At 49.3% G+C, this 14,601-nt stretch overlaps 1 protein-coding gene across 1 annotated transcript; it reads left to right on the top strand.

Annotated features, from left to right (window-relative positions):
* Positions 1-1,194: 1,194 nt before the first annotated feature.
* On the top strand, positions 1,195-14,515 carry LOC135821706 (uncharacterized). Its single transcript, XM_065334703.1, has 3 exons — positions 1,195-2,641; positions 13,279-13,573; positions 14,458-14,515. Exons 1-3 carry the CDS (start codon positions 1,195-1,197, stop codon positions 14,513-14,515), a joined length of 1,800 nt encoding a protein of 599 aa, XP_065190775.1.
* The last annotated feature ends 86 nt before the right edge of the window (positions 14,516-14,601 follow it).

Here is a 14,601-nt window from a genome sequence, read left to right as displayed (position 1 = left end):
TATTTTCAAGACGATCATTTGTGGCGTCAGGGGGTGATGGACCTCGTCTTCTGGGATGCTGGCGTGGCTAAGCGGTACTGCTCCAGGAACTCTTCTAAGGTGAGGCAATGTTGGCTTGATGTAGTTTTGTTCATAGCTTGTTCGTATACGCTGTGGCGTGACTCGTTTCTAGACCCATAAATAATGTGATATTTCGGCCATTTTTGAGGGGTATGCAAATTTCAAGGTTCCCTTCAGAAACTTTTTCAAGGGCTTTGCACAGTCGATCCACACCCCAAAGGCAACCTACCTGCAAATTTTGAGCGAAATCGGAGAGATCCACTTGCACACATACTTTGGTATTCTCAGACATGCTCTCTTAAAGAATTGGCCGCCAAGGTAACCCTAATTTCTGCCTTGCAGTTGGAGGTGTCGTCCCTTCGAGGAGAATTGGCGGCTCTCAAAGAAAGGAACTCTGATCATGACCCTGTACAAACTAGCACACCTGAACCTCAACCCGTGCGTGTACAACCGCCTGCTGACAGCGTCAGGTTGTACAGCGCGGCGGCACGTGCACAGTCGTCACAGGTGCGAGCACGGGATAACACATGGGGAGGCCCCAGCCAGCAGGCCAGTACTACACGACCCCAAACAAGTCACCCAGGCACTCAGGTCACGTCGTACTATGAAACCCGGCCCAAGCGCTCTGATCAACTACAGGGAGGATCCCGCACAAAATGTTGCGCTTTGTATGTGGGCAATGTCAATAGTGGGTGCACATCAGAATCGATCGCCAAATAGTGTGAACGCCGAAATATACCTGTCATCAAGTGCTCCGTGTCTGAGACAAAGTACTTCGGGTTGGCCTTTGCTCACGTAATTCTGCCAATCCAACACAAAGCTACTGTTCTGGAACCGGAATTCTGGCCTTCAAACGTCAGAGTTCGAGAATGGCGCTTCAAGGCTGACAGTGTAGCAACTGGTCGAGCTGCAGAGGAGCACTAAATGTTCTGTTTAAATCCTCACGCAGCCCCCTTTCAACCCTTAAACCCTCATGCACCTATCTTTCAGCCACGAAATATTTGCCCCACTGTAAATCCCCTACAGCATGAATTAATTAAAAGCAACCTCAAAATAGTATTCCTAAATGTTTGCCATCTTCTCAATAAAAAGCATGAAATTGAAGATTATATTCTTTCCCATAAAGTTGATATAATGATGCTGGCAGAGACTTTCTTAACAACCTCCGTTTCCGATGACATCCTACGCATACAGAATTACACCCTGGTCAGACGCGACAGGCCAACTCATGGCGGAGGCTTAGCAGCATATGTAAGAGATCATCTCCGAGCCCGAATTGTGAAGGCTGACACCCAGGTGGAAATGCTTATGTTAGAGGTCAGTGGGCAGCGTTCCAAGGTTCTCCTTGGTGGTGTATACCGTCCTCCAGGCACTCCTGTGCAATTCTGGCAAGACTTGACGAATGCACTGGACACTGTCATCTCCACACTTCCCACGTCACCTCTGGTCCTTGTTGGAGACTTCAATGTCGATGTAAGTTCCCGCGACAGCCCCCAGCTAAACAGCTTGCTGCACCTGTGTAATTCTTTCGACATCAAGAACCAAGTGGACAGTCCTACCAGAATTGGACCCCAAGGCAGCCAAACAACCCTGGATATCGCTCTGGTCGGAGACGATCATGTGAACTCTTGTGTCGTAGTGCCTTGTACAATCAGTGACCACTTCGCTCTGGCACTTGATTTGCGACTCACAACGTCCTGCACACCGACCGTGCGACGTGGCCGTAACATTGCAAGAATTGATATGGGTCAATTTGCACACTACCTTCTAAATAGCGATCTAGAGAACTTCTGCTTTGCGCGGACAGAAGATGAAATGTGGGATATGTGGCTGGAGAAACTTGTCGCGGCCTTGAACACTCATGCTCCTATCCGTCTACACCGCCCAAGAGCTCCTACCCGGAAATCCTTCCCCTGGAAGACGCCAGCTCTACATGACCTAGTCCAGCGACGTGACACGGCCCATCGACGGTGGAAAGCATCACCTGCAGACCCGGCACTACGCAATGTCTTCACTTCTGCCCGAGACGAAGCCAAGCGTATGTCACGACATCTCCGAGCCACCTACTTTAGGGACCTTCTTGCTGCTAGTCAGGCCAACGCACGAAAAACCTGGCAGACCATCAACTACCTCAGCGGTCGTAACAAGTCCTCAGTTCCACCAGCCGTCAGTGTCTCACAGCTCAGTGACCAATTCAGCGGTGTTGTGTCAGACCCAACTAGACCACTACGTCTCTCAGCCCCATTGGGTCCCACAAAGAAGGAATGCCTCGAAGAATTTGCTCCAGCAAGTGTGCAAGAGATCGCTAAGCTGCTCTCCAACATCGACGTGCGCAAAGCTGCAGGCAGCGATCAGGTTCCAGCTGCAATCCTCAAACACTGTTCTCCTGTCCTTGCACCGTCCCTCACCATACTAATCAATGCATCTCTGGCTTCTGGTGTTGTTCCTGCATCTCTGAAGATTGCGGATGTTCGTCCCTTCTTCAAGTCAGGCGACAAAGCTGTCGCTAAGAACTATAGACCAATATCGTTATTACCAATAGTTTCCAAAGTCCTAGAACGGGTAGTCCACACGAGACTCTGTAAGTTCCTCTCCGGAAATTCCTTGTTCCCCGCAAACCAGTTCGCATATCGCCCACTTCACTCCACAGAAGATGCCCTGACATTGGCTGTAGACAGATACTTGGAGGCAGCGGATCAGCAGCGCCATACAGGTCTTGTACTTGTCGATATGAGCAAGGCCTTCGATAAGGTCAAACACCAAATTTTGGTTACAGATCTATTTCAGCTTGGTATTACCTCAACGGCTCTCAGTTGGTTCATGAGCTACCTAACTGACCGCCGTCAGCGAGTCGTCCTGAGCAATGGCCAGTCGTCCGCCCTCTCTCCCTCAGGGAAGTGTGCTGGGTCCTCTTTTCTTCTCCATCTACACAATGGAAATAGAACAGATCACAGCTCCAGCCCACTCACAGCTGTTTGCTGATGATATCCTGCTAGACGCCATCAGTCAATCCGTCGAATTCTTGAATTTAACCCTCTCCCGTTCAGTCTCCAACCTGGCCAACTTTCTGGAAGAAAGAGGCTTAATACTAAATCCCTCCAAAACCCACGTTCTAGCCCTTCATGCGTCTCGCAGGCAGCCCTTGTTACTTAACATAGAATGCAATGGAAATCCCCTAGCTCAGACCACAAATGCTCGTTAGCCCCATCCCTCACACAAACAAGTCAACAAAGAGGCATCTTTGGATTGAGGAGTGCTGGTTTCGAAACAACTGGTTTGAAGCTCAAAGTAGAGCTGGTGTTAGCTCAGAGCAGAGCTGCTGTTAGCTCAGAGCAGAGCTGCTGTTAGCTCAAAGGAGAGCTGCTGTTAGCTCAAAGTAGAGCTGCGGTTAGCTCAAAGTAGAGCTGCGGTTAGCTCAAAGTAGAGCTGCTGTTAGCTCAAAGTAGAGCTGCGATTAGCTCAAAGTAGAGCTGCTGTTAGCTCAAAGTAGAGCTGCTGTTAGCTCAAAGTAGAGCTGCTGTTAGCTCAAGGTAGAGCTGCTGTTAGCTCAAAGTAGAGCTGCTGTTAGCTCAAAGTAGAGCTGCTGTTAGCTCAAAGTAGAGCTGCGGTTAGCTCAAAGTAGAGCTGCTGTTAGCTCAAAGTAGAGCTGCTGTTAGCTCAAAGTAGAGCTGCGGTTAGCTCAAAGTAGAGCTGCTGTTAGCTCAAAGTAGAGCTGCTGTTAGCTCAAAGTAGAGCTGCTGTTAGCTCAAAGTAGAGCTGCGGTTAGCTCAAAGTAGAGCTGCTGTTAGCTCAAAGTAGAGCTGCTGTTAGCTCAAAGTAGAGCTGCTGTTAGCTCAACGTAGAGCTGCAATGCTAAATGGATGTAATATAGCGCAAGGCAGAGCCGCAGCAAATAGCTAGATAACACCAGTTGTGAGAGTGGACCCGATTAGTGGGTATGATAATTATGATGGTGTGAATAAGTTGGATAGGGAGGGATGGTGGGAAAAGAAACACTGCTGAAGCACGATCCGTTGTCTGGAAGAGCACAACAGGGCAAGCAAGATTTGTTTTTCTTTTCCGCAAAATGGGCTGGTGCCATTTGTGATTACGCAGCAAAACAAAGCGCATGACGTCAGTCTTGAATGCAGTACAAAGCAATGCAGTGCAGTGTGTGCGCTAGTTCGGATTGTTGCTAACAAGTACTAGCACAGCTAGTACACCATTAGCCCCATCCCTCACACAAACAAGTCAACAAAGAGGCATCTTTGGATTGAGGAGTGCTGGTTTCGAAACAACTGGTTTGAAGCTCAAAGTAGAGCTGGTGTTAGCTCAGAGCAGAGCTGCTGTTAGCTCAGAGCAGAGCTGCTGTTAGCTCAAAGGAGAGCTGCTGTTAGCTCAAAGTAGAGCTGCGGTTAGCTCAAAGTAGAGCTGCGGTTAGCTCAAAGTAGAGCTGCTGTTAGCTCAAAGTAGAGCTGCGATTAGCTCAAAGTAGAGCTGCTGTTAGCTCAAAGTAGAGCTGCTGTTAGCTCAAAGTAGAGCTGCTGTTAGCTCAAGGTAGAGCTGCTGTTAGCTCAAAGTAGAGCTGCTGTTAGCTCAAAGTAGAGCTGCTGTTAGCTCAAAGTAGAGCTGCGGTTAGCTCAAAGTAGAGCTGCTGTTAGCTCAAAGTAGAGCTGCTGTTAGCTCAAAGTAGAGCTGCGGTTAGCTCAAAGTAGAGCTGCTGTTAGCTCAAAGTAGAGCTGCTGTTAGCTCAAAGTAGAGCTGCTGTTAGCTCAAAGTAGAGCTGCGGTTAGCTCAAAGTAGAGCTGCTGTTAGCTCAAAGTAGAGCTGCTGTTAGCTCAAAGTAGAGCTGCTGTTAGCTCAACGTAGAGCTGCAATGCTAAATGGATGTAATATAGCGCAAGGCAGAGCCGCAGCAAATAGCTAGATAACACCAGTTGTGAGAGTGGACCCATGAAACCAGCACTCCGTTAGCTAAGCACTATTGACGCACAGCAGGGGTCAATTAATGTCAGCACAGGCAAGCATTGTGCAGCTAGAGTTCAGTAGCTTATTACTCACCCGAGTTGGGGATCATGTCATCCATGGCACGGCAGCAAGCCGGGACGATAGCTGGCGCTTACCGCTTGTTGTAGTCCGGATGTAGCATAGACACGCATCGCTCTTTCCACTGACCTGCCACTCGGAAGGAGTCGGGGGCACTAGCCATAGCAGCGGTGGTGGCTGCACCAATGTGGACCGAATGCCCGGAGTAGTTCGACTGGGATGGTACACCGGCCGCAGCGACAAGAGACCATACTGTTACTGTGAATGACTGCCTGGTCAGCTGCTGTCTGTTCGAGAGTACGAACAAGAGTTGCTCCGGTCCCTCGCGACGAGTGACAAATGGGTAGCTAACAATGGCACGGACCGGGCAGTACGGCGGTACAGACGGGCCAATGTCACTAGTAACGCCTTTACCGAATGGGTCCGTCTTGGATGAAAGCAGGAAGAGTTGCAGGCGTCCGTCACCAGGGGAGCTAGTACAGCCCCGTGTGATGCCATTAGTGAATTCAGCACACCGAAGAAATCCAAAGAAGCAGCATGGCGGCTTGGTAGAGCAGCTTGTCATGGCCATTCAGGATACTACTTTTCCGGCGTGCATTCGTCAGGTGTCGTAGGATTGGCATAGTTATAGGAAGGCGAGGGGTGAGTACAGCCGTACCATGGCATCGCTGGATGCCCTTCAACACCCTCTTCAGAAGCCACGCATCTACTAAGGGGCCGGCAAACCCATTCTCAAGGTGGGCTTTATGCACCGCACTCACATACACAGATACAGTTCAGGGCACGCTGATCATAGTTCACGCATGAATGTGTGTCCAGGAACGATGACTCGGGCAGCAAAAGTGAGCTTCCCCAGGAGGGACTCGAGTTGACGCTGGCCGATGCTGCGCTCGCTGATAGTAGCCATGAGTGGCGCACGGATCTCGGACAGCGTGTCCTCTGGTAGCCGAGCTTCGTGGCGCTCGCAGTCTAGGACAATACCAAGGAAGGTCAATGATGGTGGTGGCCCTTCGAGCTGGGATGGAGCAAAGAGGAGTGCCGAGATACGTGAATGCCCGGAGGGGGATGGTGAGTTGCTGGTTGGCTGCAGCCAAACCAGTGGAGATGTCGAGAAAGTCATCGAGGTAATGAAGCTGGTGATCTATAGCAAACTCGTGCTGCATGATCCAGTTGACTGCTGTGGCTACTGAGTCAAGGACGGCTGGGCTGGAGCGGAGGCCGAAAGGTAGAAAGCGCTCGTAGTAGTAGGAGCCTTCCCAGCGAGGTCCTGACGGCGGACTGGGATCTGCCGAAATGCACTGCGTACATCGAGCTTGGACAAATACACAGGCTGTGGGCATGACCTGATGATGTTGATCGCGTTGTCAATGCTCGCGTAGTGCAGAGAGAGCGGCTCGGCAGGAATGCTGTCGTTCGCGCCGGTGCCTTCCGGACTAGACAGATGGTGGATCATTCGCAGCTTGCCGTTCTTTTTGGGGATGGCACCAATACCAGAGCGGCGCATGAACTGAAATGGAGGTGACGGAAATGGGCCTGTGGTCTCGCTGCGGGCGCAGGAAGCAGCTAATTGCTCGGATATAAATGCCGAGTGAGTGAAAGCCAAGGGTAGATTATTAGAGAAAACCGAAATGTCGTGTTGGCCGGCAGATCCAATAGTAAAGCCACGGCGCAGGCCATGGAGAACATACGCAACACATGATTGATCTGAGTGGTTACGTAACAGGCGGGCAAAGTGGTCAGCTAGCGGTGTGGTGTCTGCAGAGTGTATAGGAAAGAAGCTACGTACCGAGTCAAGCGATTCAGTAGCCATTCTGCTAGGAGCGGCGGGGTGGCCGATTGGCTCCGCGCTGCTGCTGGTTGCACATGATGCATGGGTGGTCCTTGCCACGCTGGCTGCAGGTGTGGGAGAAGCGGCACGACGATGAAGAACAGCGACCTCCATTGAAGTTGCGGCAGATTTCTTGGCCGTCGCTAGTATGGTTGCGACCACTGGAGGTAAATGCTGCTGGCTTGGAGACGAAAAGGACACAAACCGCCCCTGGATGGAACGTCTTACATTGAGCGCATTTTGGGTGTGCATGGCCTGTGACAGCTATCTGCCGTAGGTTCACGTCGATGGTGTCCAACCTCTTCGTGCCTGGTTACTGGGCCACGAGCATCCGCAGCTGGCGGTCGTACTCTAGCCACGCGCTTGGGAAGAACTGGCGGTTAGCAGTCAGGATCAACTGCTGGTACGCAATCAGTTCAGCAGTTCAGCAGTGCGGTGTAGGGCAGCAGCCGTGATAACAGACATGTATGTGGTCCATGCCTCGAGCCGGGTAGCTACATGTATAATTATCGTAAACCTTGCGACGCACCTGCTTCGCGTCATCCGACTCAACGATATTTAGCTGGCTATCGTTATTCGGGCTGTGCACCAGCCGGAATGTTGGGCCGGAAGTGTGCAAGAATGTCAGGCAACAAACTTGAAAAATCTACGAACTCCCCTCGCAAGATACGTTCTTGCACAGCCTTGGGCACAGCTGGTGCAGGTGGCTGATCGGGTGGGTTACAGGAGCTTGACCTGGCGTAGTGGCGGCAGCTGCCGCATTGCCTTGGCCTTGGGTGAGGAGCGGCACAATGCTCTCCGATAATAATAAAATGGCGGCCGACAAAGCCGACTACGCCTCGTCCCGTACGGGAGCGCAGAGATCCGTTGAGCCCGCGTCACCTGAGCTGGCGGAGGAGGCATTGGTGCACGTCGGGCTTCTGGGCTCGCGAGCCGTGTCCGCACTGTCATGTTGCTGGTTCTCCTGGCCGGAGCTACCAAGGGCTAGTTGTGCCAGCAAACGGTGCTGTAAATACTTTTACTCGGTTTCCTTTCGGATTCAAGCCGCGCTGAGAAGGCTCGCCGCGGAGGGCTTGGCAAGGCATTGCCTTGACAGTGTCGACAGTAAGGTCAGCCATACTGGAGAAATACAGTGTCGAGGTGACACTCGGGCTGGCAGCAAAGCTACGAAAGGAAAAGAAACACTGCTGAAGCACGATCCGTTGTCTGGAAGAGCACAACAGGGCAAGCAAGATTTGTTTTTCTTTTCCGCAAAATGGGCTGGTGCCATTTGTGATTACGCAGCAAAACAAAGCGCATGACGTCAGTCTTGAATGCAGTACAAAGCAATGCAGTGCAGTGTGTGCGCTAGTTCGGATTGTTGCTAACAAGTACTAGCACAGCTAGTACACCAATATCTAGGTCTACATCTCGACACCCAGCTTCGGTGGGAGACTCAAGTTGCAACTATTGCACGGAAGACCTCCCAGAAACTGACGGCGCTGCGAGCCATTCGCTCCTGCTTAACTGAGCAACAAGCCCTGCTATTTTACAGATCGTTAATACTACCGGACATGTTGTATGGATCTAATGCCTTCTTCTCGGTTCTCTCTGCGCACCAACGGCATCAGCTTTCGGTCCTCGACAAGCGATGTATCCGCTGCGTTGCCAACCAGCCATTCCCCTCCCACACAGATCCCATCTACACCCGTCTAGGCCTCATCCCCATCATCCAAAACGCCCACTGTAAACTCCGCCTCCTCATGCTTTGTATCCACACCGCCAGAATTAGTAATCTCCTGTCCAAGCGCCTACGTCGCCAGACTGAAGGCGTCACTCGGATCAACGATCCAAATGCGTATGTTGTCCCTGCCACCAGGCGAGTCTCTGGTGACTGTCGGCCGCTCGTTTCTGCTGTTAAATTATGGAACGCCCTGCCCCAAGAGTTGTATTGTATTGTATTGTATTTTATTATTTTACTTGGGCATTCCCAACAGACCCTAAGGTCTTCTTACAGGGTGCCCAAGATGAATGAAATTGTTAAGTTCCTGGCGAAATGAATTGGGGATATGATTTGTGCGAAGGGATTCGGGAAGCGCATTAAAGCGGTCAGCACCAAGGAATGAAATAGATCTGTATCCAGCTTGGGCTTGCACAATGGGTAAGGAAAGGGAATAATTGACTTGGCCGCGGGTTACTCTGTCTGTGTGAGCGCAGTCACGGCGAAGGGAGAACATGTCAGAGAGGAGTGAACTGCAGATATTGTGGATGCAACGGAACACGAAGAATATGGACTTAGTATGATATCTTTTGTCTAAGCTAATTATGTGGTATCGCTCAAGCAAGTATGATGTCCGCGTGAATGTGTCATGCTCAAATATGCATCTAAGTGCTCTCTTACTTATGCGTAGCAGCTGATCTCTCACATTGTCAGCGAGGCAGTGGACATAGGCAGTGCTGGCGTACTCGAGCTTGCTCTGGACTACTGACAAGTAGAACTGCCTTCTGGCCTGTACAGCAAGGTTCCTCCTTCCACGTCGAAAAGCACCTAGTTTCTTTCCGATGTCTTCCCTGAGGGAGTTAACGTGGGCACTGAAACTTAAAGTTGAATCGAGAGTCAGTCCTAGATACTTAACTTCGTCAGACGGGGCAATAACAGTCGAACCACAGACAATGCTCAGGTTAGGTGGGGGATGTGAGCGTCTGCTGTGGATCAGTAGTACTTGGCTCTTGCTGGAGTTCAGGAGCAGGCCGCGATCTGTGAGGTGCTGCTTAACCACGGAAAAATCGTCTTCTAAGTAAGACATGAGAATTCGTGGACACTTTCCAGAGGCATACAGGGTGGTGTCGTCTGCATAAAGAAGGCATTGGGAACGCAATGGCAGAGTGGGGACAAGTCGAGTGTAGATGCTGAAGAGGGTAGGGCCTAGGACGGAACCCTGGGGTACGCCCCTAGTGCAGGTTCTACAGTCACTTGAGGTTCCGTTCACTTCTACGCGTTGCTGTCGGTGAGACAGATACGACTTGAACCACTCAAGAGCATTTCCACGGATCTTCAGATTGTGAAGGTCATCTATTAGCGTTTGATGGTGGACGCGGTCAAAGGCTTTGCTCATATCGAGCAGCAGTACGGCCGTATAATCTCCGGTATCCATGCTTCTCTGCCAGTTATTGATGGCAAGTGTTAAAAGGTCCTCAGTACTGTGGTTACGCCTGTATGCAAACTGTTCATTTGGAATTGCTCCGGGTGTGATGTCCAGATGGTCGTGAAGCTGCTGGAGCACTAGTGATTCCAAAACTTTGGAGATAATGGGCAGTAGCGAGACTGGGCGATAGTTGGAACTGTCGTAGGGGTCGCCTTTCTTAAACACTGGACACACAGACGCTAGTTTGTAGGCTGACGGTACCTTTCCGCTAGACAATGACTGGTTGAAGATGGAAGTTAAGGAATTGGCCAGCTCGGCGGCATGGTGTTTCAAGATGTAAGCTGGTATGCCGTCTGATCCAGATGCTTTCGTGGTATTCAATCGTTCGAGAATCTTCGTTACTGCTGCTGTTGTAACGGGTTGGAATTCGAGAAGGCAGTTGTCTAAACAGTCGTCCGCCGGAGTGTCTGGGGTCGTAAGAGCAGCGCGGTGTTCATCATGGACGATATTGCCTAGGGTATCTGACAAAGATGAGAGGGAGGCTTTCGGTGTGGGGTGGGATTTTCTCCTTCCAGTTAGTTGATTCAGCACTGCCCATTGGAGTCTAGGATTTCCTGTAGCGGCACTGAACTTATCTTTGTAGTACACACTTTTCAGTTTGCGGTTTAGTAAAGTTCCTTGACGACGTATTGCACGATACTGCTGTCGGAGGTGGTCATCCATGGGGTGCTTTATTAAGGCGCGGTGGGCTGAGCTTCGTCGATGAAACATCTGTTTCAGCTCTGGGGTGACCCAGGGCTGGGGGCGGGGTTTGGAGTAAGCTGCGCGCTTCTGGGTAACGAATGGTGCAAGATCATCTAGTACTGTCATGACACTTTGTTGCCAGTGGCTTGCCGCTGCATTTAGAGTATAACTGCCGGATACATCTGAGGGGTCAAGGATGTGTTTGAGAGCTGCAGACGTTACACTACGGTCAAGGTGAGCCAGGCTAGGTTGGCGTCTTCGAGAGAATTGCTCGTGTGGCTGTTCAAAGTTGGCTCTACTAACACGGACAGAGAGGCCAATAAGATGGTGGTCGGACAGGCCATCGACGCTGTGAACAAATGTACTATGAAGAGACATGGGAGAGGAAGACGGAGCAGCCGTTGTCATTGTTGTCGGTATGAGTGCAAGGTCTAGGCATGACTGACTAGGAACTCTGGTGGGCTGTAGTATGACGTTTTGTAAGCTGTGGTCAGCGCAGAGGCCTTGTACATAGCGGGCGTTTGGGTGAGGTGGGACAGAGAGCATGTTGACATTGTAATCACCGAGGAGGAGGATGTCCGGACATGTCGCGGAGGCCATCTGCACGCTATTGTCGAGCTGCTCCCAGAAATCCACATGGCTGTCGGGAGCGCGGTATACGCAGCCGATGGATAGAAATGGATTCGTTCGGCTATGGGTGTGCAACCCAACGAATATGGTCTCTAGCCTGTCGTTGACTTGAAGTTGCCTGGATTTCAGTTGTTCCTGCACATACATGGCAACGCCGCCACCCTTTCTGCGATCAGCTCGGTCCCGGCGATAGAGAGTGTAGGCTGGTATAGCAAGATCGCAATTCATCACAGTAGAGTCTAAGCATGTTTCACTGATTGCTAGCACATCGATTCTGTACTTGTACATTATGCAATGGATTTCATGAGTTTTATTTCTTAGGCTACAGATGTTGATGTGGGCGATGGTTAAGCTCTTGATGGGTGAAGACGGACAATCAGGCACTGTTTGACTGGATGGATAGTTACAGGGATTTCTTAAAATGTCAGGTGCTGAGTCAGCGACGACATCTGTTGCTCGGAGATGAGGTGAAGTAGCTGAGAGGGAGTGTTGCTGGTGATTACTTGGACACCCTGATGAAACCTATTGTGTTGCCAGCTCATCGAGTTCAAGTCCCTCGCCTGCCATAAATCATTCAAGAGACTTTTAAAGGTTTATTTTTATGGTTAGCCAGCATCTAGGCTTGGACTTGGAGTCGTGACTCAACTGTGACTCAACTGTGCTTTCTTCTTCTTTCTTTTTCTTTTTTTCCCTTTCTCTTTTTTCTTTTTGAGTATTGCAGTCTGTGTTTTCTGTGTTTTTCTCTCTTTCGTGGAGGCTTGCTTGTTGTATCCTTGGCTCTCGGCCGTTACTTTATCGCCATCATAATATTGGGCACCATTGCCCGTTTGGTCTGCGATACAAAATAAAATTTCAACAACAACACTACAGAGCAGAACCTCATGTAATGGGTATCCGAGTGGTAGGCGCGGTGAAATCTACAAGAATTAGTTTTATTCTACTTCTCTCAGGTACACACCTGAGATACGAGAGAGCTTGGAAGCTCAGGGCCCTACGCTATGCTTTTTTGCCTTGATGACCTAGACAAAAAAAAGCATAGGGATGTTATAAATTCTTTAAAAAATTCCTTTTTTTTAAGACATAACCTGGGATTCGAACCCGCACTATCGCGCTCCCTGCATGCATCCCCCGATACACTTCGCATACATACTAATTCTTCCAAGTTGTTTCACATTGTGATCTTGCATTTGAAAGCCCTATTTGAATATTCATTGTGGCCAGCCGTCTTTGATGGCACGGTACGGTAGGGGATAGGTACGGGACAGGTACGATCGAGGGTAATACGACACCGTCTCCCGTACCGTACCATCAAACACAGCTGGCCACATACAGCTGCCCGCAATATTCAAATAGGGCTTTCAAACGCAAGATAATAACGTAAAGCAACTTGGAAGAATGGGTATGAATGCGAAGTGTATGGGGGAATGCATGTAGGGCGATAGTGCGGGTTCGAATCCCAGGATATGCCTTAAAAAAAGGGGAATTGAAAAATTTATAACATCCTATGCTTTTTTGCCGTCAGATACGGATAGCGCCAGGCGTGACACAAACAAACACACAAACAAACACCAAATTAAAGCTGTGTGGACCCTGGCTAGCGCAAGACGTTACTGAAGTAACGTCTTCTGCATAGCTACGGGAATAATTATTAGTGAAAGAAGAAGCGGCAAATAAATAACTTTCTCTCCGGTGCTCACCTAGAGGCTGATTTCTTCTTCTTCGAGTTAGCTTTCGTTGCTATCTAATCTAATCTAATTAAAACAGAAAAACGCAGCTGCTTTTATGCAGCAGACGCCGTACGCTTATATGCGGCAACATAAGGTCGTTCCGTATTAGTTCCGTACTGCTTCCGTATTGGTCGGGCAGGGATACTACACCTCACTACAGAGCAGAACCTCAATACAGAGAAGAACCTCACTACAGAGCAGAACCTCACTACAGAGCAGAACCTCACTACAGAGCAGAACCTCACTACAGAGCAGAACCTCACTTCAGAGCAGAACCTCACTACAGAGCAGAACCTCACTACAGAGCAGAACCACACTACAGTGAGGGCTGTGTCCCACCCGCATGTGTGCATTCACAGGAAGTGTGAGTTACGAAGTCTGAAGAAAATGTTGAACGGTCTCTGGTGGGACGATGACTACACCGTAGCTCAGTGGTTAGAGCAGCGCCGGCTGCAAGCAAGGGTCCCTGGTTCGAGTCCTGATTGTGACAGTCAATTTTTTCTTCAGACTTCTCCCGTTTGTGTCTTACCCTCAAACCAATGATCAATATTATTAACATTACTATAGTAGTATGAAAACACACGGCGAGGAGACAATAATTTGATAACCGCAATCAATAAAACTAGCTGAACCGACATTTGTGTACTTTATTCATGCAATGCAAAAAAACGGTGGAGACGAGGTGCAATAAAACGATGAAAATATGAAGAAATGGTGTAGGGAAAAATATGGATTCAAACAAGTTTTCCTACAACACTCATCAGGAATCGTCGTTGTACTAAAGGACACTGAAACAAAAAATTGAACTATTATAGATGTAAAGTCGGCGGAATAGCGCGAGCTCCGGTGTGGGGAGCAAACCTTTCTTACAAATCATCGCCGAAGTCGCAACCACTAATTCGTATTATAGAAAGTTAGAGAAATAACACTAAGAGGCCGTTAATGTTCTAGGTGTAATGTACTGCTGCTGTGTGTTATCACGTTGTCTTTCCTTCCTTTCTCCTTTATTCATTTCTCGCTTTGATTGTTAAAATTCACACTTGTAAATTTCACTGTTGTTGCTCTTAGTGTTATTTCTCTAACTTAGATTTTCTATAATAGTTCAATTTTTGTTTCAGTGTCCTTAAGTAAAACGACGATTCCTGATGAGTGTTGTACGAAAACTTGTTTGAATCCATATATAAGAATCAACCAGTAGAAACTCCTACTCAATCTCCAACAACAAAATTAGTGGACAGCTGTTATTTGTGTTTGTATGACAACTCGTGTGCAGGACGAGTTTTGTTGTCATTGGTTCAATTTATTTTACTCTTCATAGGCAATCAGATTGCGAAGAGCTGCGCTTCGGTCCTCTGAGCTGTGCTGATGAGCTCTAACAGAGCGAAACAGTTGTTGTCCACAGACTTGAGTATAACAAGTCTCTATATGAGAGTGTGGTCTGTTTCCATGGTTACCGGTGTTC

This window comes from Sycon ciliatum, chromosome 7 (genome assembly GCF_964019385.1).
Source record: "Sycon ciliatum chromosome 7, ocSycCili1.1, whole genome shotgun sequence".
Taxonomy (NCBI): domain Eukaryota; kingdom Metazoa; phylum Porifera; class Calcarea; order Leucosolenida; family Sycettidae; genus Sycon; species Sycon ciliatum.
Note: the sequence above shows the minus strand (reverse complement) of the source record. Positions and strands in the feature narration are given on the sequence as shown.